General features: G+C 38.7%; 1 protein-coding gene across 1 annotated transcript in view; it reads right to left on the bottom strand.

The window, feature by feature from the left end:
- SLC35F5 (solute carrier family 35 member F5) overlaps window positions 1–21,462 on the bottom strand; it is a 68,918-nt gene that overhangs the window by 20,220 nt on the left and 27,236 nt on the right. The window contains exons 3-12 of the mRNA XM_019553603.1: window positions 18,587–18,728; window positions 16,424–16,567; window positions 14,941–15,003; window positions 13,378–13,459; window positions 11,355–11,545; window positions 9,459–9,540; window positions 7,231–7,318; window positions 6,574–6,638; window positions 6,150–6,254; window positions 3,611–3,770 (exon numbers count right to left, since the gene is read on the bottom strand). Of these exons, the coding sequence (XP_019409148.1) occupies window positions 3,611–3,770; window positions 6,150–6,254; window positions 6,574–6,638; window positions 7,231–7,318; window positions 9,459–9,540; window positions 11,355–11,545; window positions 13,378–13,459; window positions 14,941–15,003; window positions 16,424–16,567; window positions 18,587–18,728 (1,122 nt within the window). The remainder of the gene's footprint in view (window positions 1–3,610; window positions 3,771–6,149; window positions 6,255–6,573; window positions 6,639–7,230; window positions 7,319–9,458; window positions 9,541–11,354; window positions 11,546–13,377; window positions 13,460–14,940; window positions 15,004–16,423; window positions 16,568–18,586; window positions 18,729–21,462) is intronic.

Raw genomic sequence — 21,462 nt, 5'->3', positions numbered from 1 at the left:
TGGAGTCAATGACGACTCCAAGATCCTTTTCCGTCTCCGTGCTGAGAAGCCAGGGAAGCACAATGGTGGTTCTCTATTGCAGTGGTCTCCAAAGTGGGGTGCATGCATCCCAGGGGGTACACAAGACAATCCATTGGGGTGTGGGAAGAAAATATTAGAACTTCTCTTTATATTTATATAAATATACATATATTGGGGGTGCATGCTCAAAAATTTTTTTACTGATAGGGGTGCGCAATCAAAAAACTTTGGAGATCACTGCTCTATTGGGTTCTGCCACATTCAAAAAAAGGTTGAAAACCACTGACATATCCAAAACCATTAGCTTTCTTAAATGTGTGAATCACAAAGGAATCTCAAGTTCAGCAGGTTATTCAACTTACTGAGTAATAAACAATATATCAGTCTCTTTATAAATAGCCAAAGAGCCCAGGCTCCTTCTTTAAAACGCCTTTGCAGAACAAATTTAATTTAAAAATGATTAAGCTACTGAGTAGTTTAAGGGGAAAAAATAAAACCACCACAAACTCAATACCATGCACCTCCCGATTTTCATGGAACTTTTACTCTGAAGAATTACGGAGCATGTGAAATATTCTTTAGTTCTACACGTTATTGAGTGCAAAAAAAGGGTGCAGGGTCAGACATGTCTAGTTTTAACCATTTTCATATTGTTAAAGGCACTTTCAACACAAAAGGCTGTAAATTAGACTCTGTGATCCAACAAATCAATGGTCCCAAACACAAAATAAAGCTTAACAACAGATAATGCCTTCATAAGAACTCTTCTGGCCTGACACAAAGAATCAGCGATTCAATAACTTTGAAAATGCTTGCTTACTCACTTCAGTCAATACTGTTCACTGAACTAATTACCTATTCACTCAGTCTCTAATGGCAGCAGAAACATCTGGACTATCACATAAATCTGTAATCTGGATGCTTTAAGGGAGATCTGCAGAAATGGAAACCCTGTACCCTTTGGTTTCATTATCACAGTCAAACAACAGGAGACCAGCCACACTGTTTTTCAGTTCCCAAAAAATCCGTGCCAAGTACCGAATATAAAACAGGATACTGAGCTTCAATTGAAAAATATCATTTTTTTTTCATTTAAATTTTGTCTACCTATTTTTTCCTGTGCAAATATATGGATGGCTTGGAAAGTCTGTGTAACATCACACAAAATGTGTGAGAAACCGGATTAATAGAAGGGGAAGGTATTTTATTCAATAATAAGAATGTTCAATTTCTTAACACTTCTTAGACTCAAATATCTGAACAAACATTTAGAAATGCTTTGTAAGTCAAGATTTCATGCATGAGCCAATTTAATTCATGAGCCTCTTCAATTAAAGTATGAAAGAACTCCCAATTCAAGTCACTGGATCCTCCTGAGTGACTTCCACAAAACAAAGGATGACCTGACTGGCCATTTATAATATTTGTAAGATTAAAAAAAAAAAGCAAGAAGCAAAAGTAAGGATAAGGAAAGTTTTGCTGGCTGCTGAAAAAAGTTGTGTGAAAGAAGGAAAGAAATTAATTGAAAGTGTAGATTAAAAAACAGAAGCAGCAAAGCTGCTGGTGTGGTAGTAAAGGGTGTCTACACAGCAAAACAAGACTGTTGGAGAAATTATAGACTAAAACTGGGAACAAGAGGAGACTTTTCCTTGATTGGATTTATACCAAATCACTAAAGTCATGCAGTAGTTAAGGTGTCAACATTTAAATGCCTTGTCTTTTAAAAGGGGCTAAAAATCAAGGTAGTGTTAAATTGGTAATTTGATCATTCTTCCCTGCTCCTCCCAATTTAGCAATTCTATTCTGCATTTCAGCAATGATTTCATCCATAACTATAGTGAGGTATAGGTGGTGTTAATACTGCAAAGCATCTCTCTAATTAGTTTTTTTTTTAAAGTAACCAAAACAGAGAGAAACGACGTTCCGCCATTCATTTGTACTCCAGAGCTGAGATTTTCTGATGAAACAGAGTCTGTCCTTGTAGCTTGCTCCTAATACCCTCCCTGGACTCTTGTAGGGCTACTTCAGGGCCAAGGATTTCAGAATGTCAGGGTGTTGGGACTCCAGGCAACTGCTGAGTGAGACTCATATTCTTCTTAGCTGTAACAGCAACAGTGAAACAGCTGAGCAGCAGGAGAACCTGTGACACATGACATTTGGAGATACCATACTTGTGCTGGAATTTCTATTTTGTGGGAAGTTACAAAAACAGATTTAATTTTGGTCCAATTTGGACTGAAACCAAATGAAAAGAAAAAGCCTGCACACCAAAAAACCCTGCTCTGGAGTCCGGCATGTGTAATCCTGTCACCCTTGGGTGCAGTGGTTCTCAACATTTTTAGATTTGAGGCAGCCCTGGATAAACACTGAAGATACCCCTCAGAAAATGACAGCTCTCAGTTTTCACTTTTTTTTTTTTTGCTTACAGAAAGATGATACAGCAGTTTTTCCACTGCAAAGGACTCAAAAGTCCACAGGTATGGATTTCTATTTGAAATCTCTGGGTTTCGTCTTGTGACTTGTGTTTGTATACCTAACAGTGCTAACATTGTGTGGCACTTCACAGCACCTTTGAAAGGACCTCAAGGTACTCTATGGTGGCATGGCATCCTGGATGAGAATCACTGCTCTAGTGGATAGTCTACATCAAGGGTTGTTAACTGGGGGTACACATACCCCTGGGGGTACTTGAGAAGACTCTAGGGGGTATGCACGGGTGGGCAGGGACACGGCCCTGCCATGAACCATCCTGCGCTGCTGTGCAGGTGCTGCCCAGCTGGCTGGACATGTGGAGCAGAGGAAACTCACCCGCAGCACTTGTGGAGTGGGGCAGGGAGGAGGTAGTGCACATCCGGGCACTGTGGGTACACTGATCCAAAAAGGTTGAAAACCTCTGGTCTACATTAAGGTTTTGCAAGTCTGCTACAGCTTTTGTGCAGCAGACCAAAAAAATCTGCATTTCAATTCTTGCTGCTGCTGCTGCTGACCTATATAGTGGCATCATCGTATTATACATTATACTTTTGTTTAATGACTTACTATTTTGCAGGGTACCTCCTGGAGATTAATACACACTAATGGGATTCTAGGGAACTTGTTTTTTCAAAGCTTTAATTTACTTAAACTTTTCAGGTAATGAAATACTTCACTAGGTATTATTCTTGCACTGCCTACTTGATGCAAGAGATTGGAATTTGAAGAACTGCTGTAATATAAAATTCATACAATTAAGAAAATGAATACTTGCTCATTTAAAGTTTGAGTATGTATGACAAATCTCTACAGTAGTACTACACTACCTGAAGTGCTTAAGTTTTTTCACCTCATAACATTTTTATATTGTTTGTGTTTAATCTTCTCAGCTCTTTTTCATAGTGCTTCTTTCTACAAACCCACATCATTTTCTCCTTAAAAGTTATGTGCACATTTCTCTTAAACAGCATAGTGCAATGCATCGAATGACTTTCCCTAACTCACTGCCTTAGTAGATCATTAGAAAGCAAAAAATAAAGCCTAATCATTTTAATATCTCAACAGATCACAATTAAATGGGCACTAGTACAATTTGCATGCAGTAAATAGTACATACCACAACCAGAGGAACTCTGACAGAACTGTTCCAATAAGGCCATTAATGACAATGCACATCCATACTAGTTTATTGGGAAACTCAAAGGCCTCAAATCCAGTATAATGAAGTAGGAAAAATCCTGGCCACAGTAGCAGCAGATTAAACAGACCTACGAAACCTGAGCATAAAACCAAAGATAATGTTAGTAATTCTGAATTTTCATTCTTATTGGCTTAATTTTGTAATTACCTCTTCCTCTCCATATTCTGCTATTCTTACAGTGCAAATGCTTTCAAGGGCTGCAAAATACCTACTTTAATAAGTTATTCCTTTGCCTAGTTTTCTATGCAAAAAAACCCAACCAGGAATACGTATAGCCAGATATTTGATTTATGCTTGCTTTTTGGTTTTTAACTAGTCCCCTCAACTATGAAGATGTTTGCTTTTCCATGAACCAAGCAATAATTCTGACTCCATGGAAGAAAAAACTTAAATAAGGAACAAGGATCTCTGAGAACATAGGGATCTGTGGGGTAGCCCAAAGATCACAACCACTCTTTTTTCCCCCCACGGATTCAACAGCAGGTAGTAAAAAACCATTGGAGGGGCTGCCCTGAGTTTTTTTCTGCTGTAATACAGGGTCCTGGTATGATAGCTGGTCATGAAACAAGGCATAAGCAGTAAGAAAAATGTCACCAGGACATAGCTGCATAGATTTCTGTAGGTGGTGCAAGCCAATAAGTGCTTCTGCAGGAGTTCACCTGGTCAAGTGAAGCAGGGATGCACAAGACAGACACACAAATGTCATCATCAAAAGAAATGGATCTGAGAAAACAGGATTTCAGTGTCTGTCTGTGAGAAGAGAAGCACATAGACAACTCTTTAAGAAAACAGGTTGGAACTTTAATTCCAGGTTAATAGCTACTATAGTGGTTTTCATGCCTTGGCTCAAAAGCTTTCACTGAAAGACTGGCCAGTCATCTGGAAGAGTTAGCTGGCGCCAGCTCTATTTTCGTCTACTAAATAGTTTTAGATCACTAAAAATAAAGTAATTTCTAAAAAAAAAATCTTCTAATAAAAAAGATATACTGCAGCAGTTGCCACAGGGATGTTGTACAATGGCAAATAAAAGAAGTAATAATATGCGAGATACTGTCCATACTATGAGTTTACAAATCTGTGTTCTACTGGGACAGCAGTTCTGTTTCTCAGCTGGAATACTGATACTCTATTATAATTTTTCTTGTGTTAATTTGCACAGAAGACTGAGAGACTCAGAGAAAAATTACTGTTTTGTGTGAATTGACAGAAAAAGATAATTATCATAAAATATACTTTGCTGATTTCATGATCAATTCCCATTTTGTTTGGAAATTTTATGATACAAGAACATTTACCACAAATATATTTAATACAAAAACTTACAATACCACTTTGCTATTAAGTCTTTGCTTAGAAAGGCTGATGGGACACCAAATCTCTGCAGATTAACAAGGCTCTATTGTACCATTTGTTGTTTCAGATCTACAAATCAGGACTCCAGACATAATAGGGTTGGCTAAATGTAATGGCTAGAGAACTACTCACTAGGCAACCAATATTCTATCAAAGGTGATTTCAACACATCAGCACAATTTTTACTGAATAAAGAATTCATCAAGGAAATTAGCAGCAGCAGATTACTCCAATGTCCATAAATGAAATTTATAGTGCAGCTGAGGCTGTGTACACACGTTTACATAGTCTGGGAAACATTCCCAGGTTTTTTCTCGTGGTAGGAAAAAAAAGAAAACAAAAAACAAAAAAACAAACTTACCTGGAGACACCTGAACAGACATTAAAATGCTGAGCACCTCAAGAGCAGAGAGCTTGCAGAGCTGACAGTACACAGCCAGGGGGACTCTGTGAACACATTGCAGCATCTCTGTAGACCAGGGGAAGGCAATTATATTGGGCTAAGGGCCACTTACTGAGTTTTGGCAAGCTATTGAGAGCTGCATGATAGGTAGCCAGGGGCAGATAAATATTAATTTTCTAAATCGTTAGGGGCCCCACAGGCTGGAAAGAATGGCCTGGAGGGCCACATGTGGCCTGTGGGATGCATTTTGCCCATGCCTGCTGTAGACTCCCTCAGTCTGCCCAGAGACAGAATGGCAGCAGTGTACAGGGCAGGCCTGTATACCCATTCTGTACTGCAAGCTTTCCAGTCCTCAAGGGCTCAGCATTTGAGTGTCTGTTTAGGTGTCTCCAGGTACGTTTTTCTACCAGGAGAAAAACCATTGGGGAGAATTTTCTCAGATCATTTAAAGTGTGTATGCAGCCCAAGACTCCCACTAACTACAGGGAAAGTTGCTGCTGTTTGTTTCACACATATCAAGATCAGGCCCTAAATCTGGAATAAAACTGGAGTGGGTCCTCCCAAATGCAAAATGCTTAGGTATGCTTAACTTTATGTCAGCATTTAACTGACTGCAAGACTGGAGCCTAAAACAGAAAAAAAAATGCATTTGGTGACTCAGAGAAAGTTTTTCATTAACACAGCAATTTTTGTCCTTACCAAAGAACATTGGTATATCGAGCTTGTCTTCTCTGTCTATTTTTCTTTTTATCATAACTATATAGACAGCATATAGCATTGCTCCTATAAGAGACCAAAGGGAACCTGTAAAGATCAAACAAACACATTAGGCATAATATTATGAATCACATTTTCTAGAAATACGCTCAGTTAAATCTTAAACACTCTATTGCAGAATGTTCTATTACAAATAAGTGTTTATAGAATCTATTACTACATAAAATGAATTAAACTTGAAACTCCATAATCACTCCCTTCTGGCAGTCGTTTAAACAATCTTCTGAAGTCTGTACATAACAGGTGTTACCTTTCCACTCCCACCCCATAGCTTTGTGTCATGTCAAATTTACAACATCTTTACCTTAATTTCACTTTAAGTATAAAAAGAAAAACATTTATATACCTAGTGTACCTCTTCCAGCAGATTTGTCAGACCCAGATAGGTTAACAAGTACTGCACCACCAATGCTAGAAAAGGAAATATCAACTGTTTAGGCATTAAAAGTATTTAAAATGATAATGTGAAGTGGAAAATCCACAAAGATACCAATCTAGATATTTGTACATTTGAGTCGTAAAGCCAAAAGGAGTACTATTTACTAACCTACCTAAATATTTAAGAGCTCGGAATTCACATTACTTTTCAGAAACGAACAAAACTTGAGTCAGCTCCCAGGTGATAGATACTAATGCATTTGACCTAAGAATAACTTCAAGCAAAAATATTTAACAAACTATTGGTTGCAGAGGGGCCTTGTAACACCGTAAGGTTACAAATTCAGTTCTTAATCCTAATCCTCCTTTACTTGCGTTTCTGAGAGTTCTGAACTATTGGGATTTCAATTAGCATAAAAAGAATACAAAAAGTTTAACATTAAAGAAGCAGGGCCCCTTGGTACCAGCAGATTAAAAAAAAAAAAATTAACAATTGAATTTCCCTGTAAACTTACCAATATTTGCTACTCTTGAAATTGTACAGGTAAATCCATTTACTTAGAAAAGAATAAATGAAATTAGCATGTTGAAGGAAAAAGGAAGATTAAGAAGTTTACATTCCTACCTTAAAACAACTGCTAGGAGTTTGGAAAGGGTGAACCGATCTCCACTGTTACTTGGAAACACAGCAGCTAAGATTAAGGTAAAAAGCCCTGCAAGAGAAGTTAAATGTGATCAAACTTGGTTACCAGCCTGTTTAATAAACTGACCTGCCATCAGTTTAGTTTCTTTTTATTTTATAAATTGTCTGTTTAACACTTCAGTTTAGTTTTCAAAAATTCATTCTCGATCTCTGTGATGGAGCTAGTGTCTAAATTTGTTGCTAATTTTATTTTGTTATTCAGATATATCGATTATGTATAAACTGAGATTAAAATCTACACCCTCGACAAGCAAACTACATTTAATTTAGCTTATGTTCTGCATGTTTAAACCGCAACCTTAATTTTTAGTTAAATCTAGAAATCAGTCCAAATTAAAACCGTGCATTACTGAACATCCTTTTAAATAGTAGTAACTACTGCATGCCTCAAAATGATGGATTATCTGATATTTATAGTTTAACATCATATTCAAAACTGAGATGTGGGACAATTCACATCTATCATGCCAAGCAAAATTAGACATTTCACTGAACATGGATTTAAAGAAAACCATTTTAGAAAACTTGTCAAGGACAAAAAGAGATACAAGGGGTTGGCGCTAGAGACAGAAGCCAGTAATGAATAGGGGATGGAACACTCTAGATATACCTGGTTCAGTGCTCTCCCTCTAAAACATTCACTCCTGCCACCATCAGTGACAAGACACTGGGCTAGAAGAACCACTGATCTGACCCAGTATGGCACTTCTTATGTTCTTACATTATATGAGGTGTCCCCTGTAGTTCAGTGATTGAATCCTTGTCTACCACAAAGGAGACCTAGGTTTAATTCCTAGACACTTACGCAACTACAGCCATGGCTGCACCAAACATCTGGACTTGGTCAGGTCTTTGGATTCTATCTCAGTGGCCTAAAGGGAGGATGGAAGGTCTGGGTAGCCTCCACTCCTCCAAAAATTCCTGCCCAGGCATATGCATCAAAAGTCTGGGTGGCCTTTATGCATACAACACGATCCAGGAGGATGGATGGTTGCCATGTTAGATGAAAAATATACCTCATGCATTTTTAAAATTAAAATGTACTACAATGGAAGCAGAGTAAGATCCTAGAAATATTAGCGCGTGGGACCTGCTATCTCACTTTTCAGTAAGATAGCAGAAGAGTCTACTCTGTAAGACCTGAAGCACTTTATTCAAATTGCAAAGGGAATAAATCACAGCAAGCTAAAGAGGGGGCCAGAACTTAATGTACTGCTCCAAAGTAACTACCCATGTGTATGCTTTCACACCACTAAGTAGGAGCTAAAACTGTGGTGTTTTAGCTCTCAGTACTCTATATCAAATGCAAATTTCCATTTGAAAGAACACCTTTTTATGCAGCAAACTTAAACATGCACATACCCTGGTCCCTTCACTTGTCCTCATTTGTACAAAAAACTAGATTTTTCCTTGAGAGATCTACAACTGTAAATGCACAAAACTATTAAGATTATGTATTTAATGCCTCTGGAGGCCAGTTTAGGAACATTCACCATTGAAATTACTGTAACTTCCACCCTTTTTCCATCATCCTGTGGTATTTAATATCACTTATATTATCTACCAAGTCCTTGAATGACACACACATGCATTCAGTGTACAAGAGAATACTGTTCAGGGTTTTTTATGATTACACTACCTTGAAATTTTTAACAACAATTTATCAATACTTAAAAAACCACAAGCTAGCTTGGAACATGAGATACATAGCTTTCTCGCATGGCTGTGTGCTCTAAATAACTAGGACAATCTACATGGAGAAAGCAATTTGTTTTTAAAAAAATAATCTGTGAGCAGATTTTTACAGTGAGTTGTAGCCACTTGAAAAAAAAAAGAGCATCAACTTTCCTCTGAACTGTTACAGTCAAGAAAGTCTTGCCTATACAAATGTAATGTACTTGTGAAATTCTAGGCAGATAAAAAACCACGTGGAACAAAGCAGGAAGACATAACGAGGATAATGAAATAATTCTGATAATACAGCAAACACTTCCAGGCCACTGCATTTGGTTATTTTAAGCTTTACACTTCTAAAAGGAGGCACAATATGTCAATGAAATGTAGTGCTGACATAAGGAAAAGTGCTTTAACTTATAAACATGCATTTCAGTAGGCCTTACAATGCACATTTCCCATTTTAAATAGCTTACCAGAGGTCGAAGATAAGATATTGACTATGGCTACTTGTGCGTCTGAGAGAGCTTCTTGATAACAGAAATTTGCCAAGAACCACTGCAGAAAAAGAAAAATAGTTTAATGAATACAAGGACAGCAGCAAGCTGCATTAAAAATCTGTTTTCCTTGTGCATTTATTCATGCCTTGATTTTCCTATATTTAGAAAACAAAACATTTACACTGAAATAAAATCAAAACAGAACAGGACTTTCAACTAAGCCCTTCTACCTAAACAACCCTTCTAACTTCTATCAGGAAGTAGATGCATTAAGTAGCTAAAGCAAAAATAAAAACAGATAATCAAAAACAGTTTCAACTGAGTCTGCCACATAATGTACTGTGGACTTAAATTCTTAAATATGCTTTTATGAAAAATGGCAAGTCAGCCTCAATCAAGGAAACTATGTTCATAAGTCATTTTTAAATAGCTAAATGGAGAAAAATCTACTATTTCCAGAAGTCTACAGAGATTATAGATTCATCTAATTTAAACTGATTAATGCACCAGAAGTATGGCAGATATTTGGTAAAGTATTTCCATTTCTAAAACAGTGATATTACTGTACTTACATCAGATACATGCATTAATATTCATAAAATACCTGTGAGATAAGATTCTTTGTAAATGCAAAGCAGCAAGAATTTTATTATCTCTTGAATCCCCAGGGATGTTGTTGGTGACATTTTTAAGAGGACTATCTTGTTAAATACTGAACAAGAAAGCAGCATATGCTGTGTTCCTTTTACAAGAAACTGTTTTTTGGTTTCTGTGCAGGACATGACCAGTATATGCTTCTACAGAAAATGAAAAAATAGCTCCTATTCTATATAATTTGGATGTATATGCATAAAAAAATTGAGGAGTATTTTTAAATTGCATGCGTCTGTGTGTGTGTGGGGGGGAGTGGTTATAGTACCTGTGCTGAACATTAAACAGCTGTTTTTCCACCTAATGTTGGAGACATGCTCAGTATTATCCATGCATCCCATGAAGCTTCAGTTACCAGATCACTTCCTTATTAAAGTAACATTCATGTTGTTCTATTTGTGAATCACCTCCTGTTGGCCAAAGAGTTGCATGGGTTCTATTATTAGGGGCACTTTAGATACAATCTCTGAAGTGGCAGTGATAAGCTGCCATTAGAAGCAGCACTACTCTCCTCCCTTCCACTTAATGTTGTTTTTTAATAAATTTGTCATTACTACCTCTATTCCCATGTCACTGAAAAGAACAAAACCACGTGAAGATGACTAAACTGCGGATGAAATTAAGTAAATCTTGCAGCTCACCCCCTTCAAATGGGGTAGAGTTGAAGAGCAGTCTCTGTTCCCCCCAGTAGACCTCTTCACATCATTGCAAGGCCAGATAATACCATAGTATTAGACAGACAGGGTGGCAGCTTTCAGGAGTACCACAAAAAGCAAGCAGGACATCAGCTAGTTACAAGTTCTTCTTCCTCATCCCCCAAAATAGAAAGAGAGTTGCTTCTCCATGGCCGCATCCACAGAGCTGTGGGTAGGTACACAGCCAGGGCCTGACCCCATTCTGCAACAATATGAAGGAACAGCAACTATTGTTTCAATAACCCTGGACTTCTGCCAGGGTAGGCTGTTTGAATAACTTACCACACCCATGTTGGGTAATAAGGGGTGTGACCTGCCAGCAGCAGAACTTATGTTTCAATTAACCACAAGCTTGAAAATCCACTTTACATTTTAGCATTGCATTTTAAATGCCAGATTGAAAGCTGTATTGCATTTAGCATATTCATGAAGCAAAATACAGATGAACTACTGATAAAAAGAGGCATCTCATTTCCATTACTATGTGTGCGTGACTGCTTAATTTCTTGAAAGAAAAAGCACATACCACAAAGCAAAAGAAAAAGCTGATTTTTGCTACTTGAGTTGTAGTGAGTTTCCCTACAGTTTTTAATATTGATTCCTGCTCCTTTACAGTTGGATAGGACATGCGAGACAACTTTGCTTCCAATGCATGGCTTGATGGGAGTTGTCGAATCTCCATAATATTACTGAACCTTACACGAGGCTTTTTGGGAGCTTAAAAGGAAAAAAAAAAGTGGTACATGATCATTAAACTTTTCACTCAAGCACAACAGGGGAAAAAAAGTGTAATTTTCTTTTTATCCCATTGATTATAATGCTTCACAAATGACAACCAAATACTTCTAACATCCAAAATATTTATTTAAATTTTTATTTATAGAATTTCTATCGTGTTACTATGTACCCACCCTGCTAATGAGCCAGGACACCATCATCGTTTTAAATCATTACTGCTATGCATTCAGGCTAACTCCTTGGAAACTTAAATTAACTTTATTATCTTATTCCCCCCCCACTTTATCTTATATATACACTGCATTTAAAAAATGCAGAGTAGCACATGTTCTTGGATTTTTGCTTTAAAGAAATCACAGCTTGCACACAATTTTCATATATAAGAAAATTACAGTGATGTTTTTGCTCTTACAATTTTGCTATACCCTTGTAATCAGATTTTAAAGGCTTCCATAATTTAATCTCTACTTTTATGAACAGCCAGAGTTGGTTCAGAAACAAGGTGATATTTATATTTTAGTTCCAGCAAAATCATAGTCCATCTAAAATCAATGAACGTTTCTGTCAGGCATTCAATGGCACATGTTCACCCATGTTTTTGCTACTTAGAAAAGGAGAGCTGGAGATGAAACATTTGAAAGAAAATAAAACATCGATCCTTTAAGCACACGGGATTATCTTGCATTGTTCAGTCACCTTTTTGGAGTCTTTCATTCTAAAATGACTCGTGCATTAAACTACAAGAACAGAATAGTAACAGTACATTGTTGAGGGGAGAAATGCCTAACAGACACCCCCCCCCCCAAGAATGTCAGCTGGAGTCTGGCAAATACTTCTAGGTTTGTAAGAAGAATATAGCCAAGGATCTAATGGTTGCATTCACACAGGTAACTTTAGCATTCTAACTTCTGGAGTCCTTCTGATCTTATTGAAATGTCATTATTTTCTAAGAATACCAACTATAATTCAACCTGAATATTTTCTACAGCATTCATTACTAGCATAGCAGTATGCATATCTATCCATCATTATTGGTTTATGTTATGGTAACTAAAATATAGTAGAGATAATAACAGATAGGGAAGTGCGCTCTAATAAAACAGTGTTTGAAGACTAGGGTATTGGAATGTTTGCCCTATCTGTTTTTAATTTAATTTGAGACTATGTTAATCAAGCGGGAAGGGAGGAAGTGCTTAAGACAAAAAACCTCAAGTGTCTGCTATGGGGTTTCACAAGATACTTGCAGAGCCTACCTGGAGAGCTTTGAGAAGAAAGCCTTTATTCAAAGAACTGTGGCTGGATAAAAAAAGTGACTCTTCTTGGGAACCTGACCAAGGGTTAGAGTCCAGGACCTGCTAGGGTGTCTACAGTTACTAAGCATGCCAGCCCTATCACTGCAAGAGGGCAGAGCTCAGGTAATACGAGCACATGTGGATTTAAAATTCTCTTTTCTTCAAATGCTTTGCTACTGCTGTAAGATGGACAATTTTTTTTTCTAAAGGTTGCTTGGTCACAGACAGCCAAAAGAATGAACCACGAGTACCACAGTTGGTCTTGCTGGGTTACCATGTTTGATATACAAAGCACTGCAGGCCAGGGCTGAATTTAAGGTTGGGAGAACTGAAAAATTCAATCCCAGGAGAAGTAATAGCATAAGGAAGCCTGAAACCTGTGTGGGTACAATCAGAGATATGAGGAAGGCAAATGAAATGCAGCTAGACCTGCAACTATGATTGCAGTATACAGACATAAAGGAAGGCAGTCCATGCACCAAAGAGCTTGCATTTGAAAATTCCAAAGTCTTTACTCACTTTTTTCAGTATCACTATTAGTACTGCCACTTTTTTCACTTGGCAAATCGTGAAACTTTACAGGAACATATAAAGGTTCACTCTGAAATGCAGCAGGACAAGCAGCATATGCAGTTAATATTATTGCTTACAATGTAACTGTTCTTTTTAATTTAGTATATCAGCGAATTAAATGAAGACACCGATGTAAACAATGTGGGTGAAACAGCAACAGAGGCAGGGTATTTAGACAGCAGCATCAACTCTTTCACTAATCAGGAAATTTCATTTTAATGCATTTGTCACATCTGGACAGATTAAAATATAGATTTTAAACTATTTTTAAAATTCAACATTTAAAAAATATATGTGAACCCTATCAAATACATTAGCTTCACTCAAACAGAGTAAGTTTCATGCAAGTCCTGGAGATGCTTAAAAATAAAAATGTTGGCAAGCCGCTGTCCCAAAGCCTGATGTCAATACACTATGGACAAGGCACCACAGAAAGTATGTATTGACACACTCAACAGATTAAGCTGTTTAAAAACAGAAGTGTTAATACAGAACTATTAAGCATTCCTAATTAATTTTCGTTAATTTAATATATAATGTACTTAATAGTCTGGGAGGGAGTGCAAAAAATAAGAATCCTGTTAACTCCACCATTGCCTGGGAAGCACTACTGTGCACTCACTTTGTGTGACATCTATCAGCTTGAAAATGAACAGTGTGCTCCATTGCCAGTGTCAACTGGCCCCTACTGTACATCTGTATAATTTAAGTAAAATACCCCAGTTTTCTAACAGAGATTGTGAACTCTTTTGATATGGCTGGATGGGCAGGAAAGAAATGAAGGGCAAAAATGGGATCCCAACCCACACCTTCCACTAGGAGATATTCAACTTTTCAACAACCAGTTACTTCTTCTCAATCCCTTAATGTGGGGTGAATCTTTTGCAGAAATTTCTATAGTCTTTATGAACCTGATTTTGGGCATCCAGACCAAGCATGATTCAGTGGGGTAGTGACTCAATCAGATCAGTGTCACAAATAAGCACTAGCTTTCCCTGGAATGCCCACTGGATTTGATCCCTTTAAACAGATTTTTTTTTTCCACCAGAGGCAAAGGCACTCCCTATCCCTTTCAAGCTGTAGGAAGGGACCATAGTATCCTAATATATTCTAGTAAATGAAGGACTGTGTTATATTGTGTGGCCTTGGATTGAAAGATAGTTAGATCTACATTTTGCTTTGCCAAGTATGGAAATGGATCTGGGAATATCCCCCTTTTAGGACATGCAGAGATATATTACCTAGTCCAGTGTAAATTCAATTTCAGTGTTTATCTGAGCAAGAGATCCCACATCTCTCTCAAAGTAAGTAGCATTATGCCTTGTTTTTCACATATTACTGCCATTTTGGCTAAATGCTTTTTAATCATTTTGGTTAAAAGAGGTTAAACTAATCCTATTTACAGAATGCTTTCAAATCTAATTCAAATGTGTGAACTGGGAGGGAAATGACTGACATGGTATATCATTATCGTACAAAAACAGGGCAGTTTAAAATTAAGAAACTTACCAAAGAACTCTTTACAGTGTTGTCTGTTGCACAAGCAGCAAAATAACTTTCAGCATCTGCAAACTAATTAGAAATGGTACATTTAAAACTCTATCAAGCCACTGTCAAATGACACTAATGAATGCAAACATTTTGTATAAAAAGGTGCTTAATACGCAGTTTAACCAAGCCACATTATGGTGAACAGGAGTACTAAAAGCTCTGCCAGCGTTCTCTTGCAGTCATACAGAACTCAATGGGCCTCAATCCATTCGCACAATTTTCAGCACAGGACTAGGCCCAATCACATATGGCACCTGTATGTGGGCTCCGACACATTCCAGTTGGAGCACGTCAGAGCAGACTCAATTAACTGCAGCAGATTAATTGAGTCTGCTGGAGCAGTCCAATGGAAAGCTCCAGTGTACTGCAGCATCTCATGTATTCAGTGCCCTTGCATTTCAACATGGCGGTGGGGGCACTTTAACACTCGTCAAATGAGCTTCACTGAAAGTGCTCCCGCTGCCATTTTGAAAATGTGGACTGCTACAGAGGTTTTAGTTAAAGCGGCTCCCAAGGGCCATTCCAATTAAAACGTCCTCCCACTCCAGAAGGCGTGTAAAAATGCACATGAGGACTATGAAGTCCAGTTTCAATGAGTATTTCCTACTGACAATTGGTATAACATCTGTCAGATAGCCAGTTCCTTAGACCATTTACTGTGTGCTGTACTGCTGCTGTGCAGAGAAGTCTACTCTTATCAATCCAACTGTCAGCTTCTCTAAATAAAACTGATTTCATTCTTTAAAAGGATCACTTTAATGCTTTGATTTTTTTTAATGATCAACATTTCTATTATCTTGCCTAGAACTGGTATCAGATCTACTGTCCTAGTTACCAGAACCATGCTGCTTGTCTTTTTTTATACCTGTGCAATATGGTTTACGTTCAAAGTCTCATGAAAGTTTAGAGTAGTTAGGCCCTGAAGATAATGCCCATCATCAAATGCAAATATAAAATATGCCTATGGTAGGAGGAATATGATCCCTGTCTATAAGAGCAATTTAACAGAAACTGCTATGCATATACTTTATGGGAGATAAGGGGTGGGGGAGAGGAGAAACATTCTACACATTTTCCTGAGCATGATCTCAAAAAACAAGTCTGATCAGCATGAATGTCATATTAAGCCTGCAATCAAACCAATTAGAATTCTTCTAAAGAAATAGGATATAACAAAATGCTAAGCCACAATATGAAAGTACCAATTCCAGGTGCATCTTGACTCTATAGTGAATCTTCTGCATTTTAATTCAACTTACTATTACAATTACCACTCTATATTCCGCAACTTTGGTTGTAATATTATTTTAAAGGAAAAGTTGCTTGTCTGCCTCTGGAGTTCAGCTTAGGCTATTCAAATCCTTTTCTGCCCAATTTGATTTTTGAACTATTCTGCATGTTTGTACGTCACAAGTTATTTATGAAGTTATTGAAGACTTACAAAAGCTGTGTGCCTTCCACGAAATCCACGTGTGCACTGTTGCCTCCATGGTTTCCAAACAATAAATCCCAAGAGGTATAGAACAAACATGGATGTTTTTGCAAAGGTACTGAAAAAAGGTTTGTTGTAGGTCGCAAAAACATACTGTGAAAGGAAGATAATTATAGCATTCATAATTAGTAATTGGGTGAGAAGTCAGATGACTAATCGGTGCATTTAAAATAGCATGGTTCAAACCAACTCTATAGGTGTACTTGAAAAAAAGAGGTGCAAGACTATATGAATGTGTGATCAAACTGACAAATGGTTCATTTTAGCCCAGCAGTTCCTTTCTAGAACTAACCAAAGCATCGTAAGTATAACATCACTAGAGAGAAGCTATTGATAAAATGCCTCAAGAGGCAAGCTAAATTCACTTTAAGTAGTCAATATACTTACGCATTTTAGAATCAGACCATTACTGAAATGTGATCTGAATTAAAGAAGGTTTTCCAATAAAGGATCACTTACAGATGTAGATAAAAAGGACAGGCCACTAAAGATAATAATATTAAAAAAAAATCCCAAGAAAGCAAGCCTTCTTTCTCATAAAATACAGGTTCAGTGTCAGAAAGTACCATATACTTCACAGGCAGACAAGGTTCTTTAGGTAAATGTGACATCTTTTATTAGACCAACTAAAAAAAAAGTGGAAAAATTGTTCTTTGCAAGCTTTTGGGTACAAACACCCTTCTTCAGGCACAGGGAGAGTATGTTGTTGCTTTGTGTTCTCTCCTGGGTGGAACTATTGATTTGATCTTATAAAAGATATCACAGTTACCCAAAGAACCTTGTCTGCCCATGTCCTTAGACCAACATGGCTACAACCAACCACCCTAACACATAGTTCATACACACACAAATGGGGTACTTAAAGTGAACTGCAGCATATTTACAGCTAGCGCTTTAATATGGAAAATTCCAAAGTTGGTAGAAGTTACATTTCAAGGGAGTTTAGAAGAACATGCTTGATTTGAACCCAAGTTGTCTCAATCCAACACCTGGGTATTGTTGAAGAACATAAGTAACCAACTTAGTGTTTTTGCCTTCAACATCAACACTGTTGTTTCTTCATTATAAGAACAATATGGCCAGAGTTTTGGTACTAGGCTACTCGAAAGTCCCTAGAATAAACCTCCAGTAAGGTTAGCGGGAACTAACTAATTTTAAAAGAAAGTGTAATAAATGTATGAACTGGATTAAATAGTAGTACAATTGCCTGCAGTAGCATAGAATTTATTCAATAACTGAGGATTCTTCTAGACTTATGTCCCTAAATTTTGTAAAGCCAGATTGACAGGTTCAATCTATAACCCAATTTTTAAGAATATAAAGTAGATTACTAGGTCCATGGGGAAACACTTGGCAGTTTTTAACCAATATGTCCATCAACAAAATCAGCTCCTGACTTCAACTAACTGAAAGTTAAATACTTATTGATTCAAGATATTGAAAATTTTTTAATTAAATATTTGACTTTGAAATTAAAATGATAACCCTTATATTATGCTTGTTTGGAGATTTCAGTTCACACAGCTTTTGTTATGGTGAAAGGAAAGAAAAAAGGGAAGTAGAATACTTTCAGGTTAAGGTGCTCAACCCCCAGCTCATGGGCTATATCTGGCCTTGGCGCTGTGTCATCCAGCCTATGGGGTTCCCCCGTGGGTCCTAAAATTTGGCAGTTAGGGGAGCAGTGGCATCACTCACTCTACTGACACAGTTTAAGATCCATGGAGAGCTTCACAGGCTGAATAACATGAATCAGCACACGGGGCACCCCAGAGCCTGCTTCAGATATGTAGAGCCCAACAGAGGTAACACGTGACGACAGAGCCTGATCCAAGCACTTGGGTGCCAACCAAAGCTGCACAGGGCCTGATCCAGAGTGCAGGGCCAAGTGGAGACAGCAAAGGGACCGATCCTGGTGTGTGAGGCCCAATCTGGCCTGCAAACCAACCCTGTGTCACTCATCTGGCCCCCATAGCCAAAAGATTGAGCACCAGGTTGCTAATAGTGGAAAACTGCGTGTTAATGTACTATAGTGTCAGCAGGAGCCCCCTCTTTTTTATGCTTAAAATAAATGTGTTTGTTTGTTTGTTTTTTTTTATTTAAAGCAACACTTACCGATGTAAGCTCTGACGAGGCAACCCATATCACATCAACAAGGAGAAGTATGACAATCCCAAGAGCCATTCTCCTACGTTGAGTGGATGAACTGCTCTGGGAGCTCATGCGATTCATGATAAAAACCCACACCATTTGTAACCTATTAAACATCAGTAAAAGATGAACGAAATGATTAGAGAGGAACCAATTACAAAGGAAAAATGAGATAAGAGCAAGAGCATGTAATGAACGTTACATTAGTATAACACGCCAGGAAACGCAACCTTTGGCAGTTAACTGCAAACTTGGAACTCATCTGGCATCCAGATTTTGTGGAATATTGGGGCAGAGGGAATCAAGAATTTTCAAAAAGAAGCTAGCTGTCCTAGCACTGAAATCAATTAATACAATTAAGCAAAGGCTGAACAGGTTTCTAAAGCTTACCAAGTGTTCTGCAAAACAAACTATTCTTTTCAACACAACTCCCATTTCTTGGATGTAAAAAACGGAATATTGATTTCTACATGATGCAGAAAATGATTCTATACAAAGCTTAAATTTTCTACTCAGAAAATTAACGTGTTCAGGTATTTAATATTTGGGGGGTGTAAAATACTTTTGCACAGTTGAGGGAAAAGTAACAAAAATATCCATATATCCAATAAAGGTTGTTACATGCACACAACTATCCCTGTTAAAAGATATGGTGTCTGTATTTCGCACATTACCACATACGTTTAGGCACTACACAAGATCTTCTGAATTAATAACAGATCTAATTATGACATTAAGTCAGATCTAATTATGATTGAAGCCTGACTATATAACCAGTTTGAACTGTAAGTTATACTTTTTAAGTGTCAAACTGCAAGTGGGGCCGGAGAGGCCGGCAGGCAGGTGAGCGGGGTGGGAAAAGGCAGCAGCAGTGAGAAGCAGTGAGGAGGGGGTGTGGGACCCATGCCAGTGCCCAGGGCCAGGATCAGCAGGGGCCCAGAGCAGGGCAGTAGGAGCACAGACCCTGGCTGGTCCATGGGGCTGGAGCGCCAGCAGGCGGGCAGGGGAGTGGGGAGAGGCGGTGGCAGGGCAGACAGTAACCAATCAATCTCTACTTACATTCATTTCTATAGGGAAATAGGTTTTGCTTAGCGCGGTTCTGTTTAATGCTCAGTTTTGCTGGAACCAATTAAGAGCACTAAGTGGGGGTTGCCTGTATTCTGCCACATACATCCCCCCGCACTTCCTATTTAGAAATATCTGCCAAAGACTAATACATTTGATGCAAATAAGGTAGGGTTTAATTAGTAAGAGATAAGCAGATTACTGAAATACCAGTACAAATGGATGTGTGCATTTATGACAATACCTGCTCTTAAGCACGAGAAGGATACACTGATTCAAAAAGGGGCATTAAACATGTTACTAGGGTGGCAAAAAAGGAAATAGATAAAAATCTGTAAATTTTCTGATACACAAATTAATTTCCTGTACACATACAGTGTCTAATAATTTCCCCTCTTCACAGGATCCCTGCTTCATTCAATGTAGATATAACAAGACTTGTATGACAAGGATTTACATAGCAAATACTGAACTTGAAGGTATAGTCAAAGGGCATTCAAGTTCTTTCCAAAAGGCAGGAAGTCAGGCTTGGTCTTTTCTACAAGCTGTTGCTGCTGACTTTGAAATCACAACCTCTGTTGGTTTTACTCCAAAAAAACTGTTACCTTCGCATACCTAGTCTACCCATGTTAATGCACTCACCAAGGTTATAGAAGGAAGCTTCAGGTTAACTAGAATTTTGGCCTCAATTTACTTAAGGCTGCTCACCGAAAACCTGGAATTCAGTAAGACAGTCACGTTTACGATTAAAAACAAACAAACCCTACAACCAAATACCTGTTTATAGCACACCGTATTATTGCTAGAAAAATAAATCAGTATGTGTCAAGTGAAACTTGGGGAGCGATATGGAGCTGGCATCTTAATTGTTCTAACAGCACTTCCATACATGAATATTTTAAAAGTCAATTTATTAGTCTGACACACAACATCCCTTCCTATATATCAGCATAAAATCCTCACCCCGTCAGAATTCCTGAATTAACTGTACTAAATCATGCACCTGTGTGCAGCAAATCTGACTCCGAAAGATGAGCTGATTTAGGGGCAGAGTCAGGTTATTTTCCTCGTATTTGGTACCTTCTCCATCACATACTAAGTTTGTAGCCTACCGATCGGAGACGTGTGCAGCATAAAGTGTGCCCCCGGCAGCAGCGGGAGCGCAGCAGTGCAAAGCAGGAGATGTCACTGGCGCTGTCGGCAGGTGAGGAGGGCGCAAGTGCTGACCGGGGTCGGCAACCACCCGCAGGTGCCACCGGTAGCGTGGACGAGCCGTTGACAGCCAGCAGACACCGCCGGAGGCGTTGGCACTGGGGGTGGTGAGTGGCGACCGCCTGCAGGCCTTCCCGCAGGGGGCGCACTGCCACACTCGGGGGGTTCACGGGCATCCCCCCACACCCCCTGCGTCCCCCATCTGCAGCCTCTGGTCTGACCTCAGGGTGCCAACTCCCTCCGGATCTGTGCCAGGAGGTTTCCTCACGTGATGTAATGACACGAATTACTTTCGGTCTGGAAGGCCAACGCACATGACTGTCATGTTTTAAAAACCCAGGGGCCTGCTGTATTCAGCACTGCACATTTCAGCCTCCCCTCCTGATTCCCATCTGACCCCTGCAGACTCCTGACTGGGGCGGGGAGGGCCTGCCCGAAGCGTCCTGCCCGCTCGGCTCCGTCTCTCCTCAGTCTCCCAGCCGCTCCCGACCTTCCTGTGTCTAGCACGGCCGCCAAGGGCCGCGGAGGGGGCCGGAGTGAGGCCATTTTGGCGGGCGGGCGGG

The sequence above is a fragment of the Crocodylus porosus genome, unplaced genomic scaffold (genome assembly GCF_001723895.1).
Source record: "Crocodylus porosus isolate Cpor-Errol unplaced genomic scaffold, CroPor_comp1, whole genome shotgun sequence".
Classification (NCBI taxonomy): Eukaryota; Metazoa; Chordata; order Crocodylia; family Crocodylidae; genus Crocodylus; species Crocodylus porosus.
The sequence above is the reverse complement of the archived record's forward strand: the minus strand, read 5'-3'. Positions and strand labels throughout refer to the sequence as shown.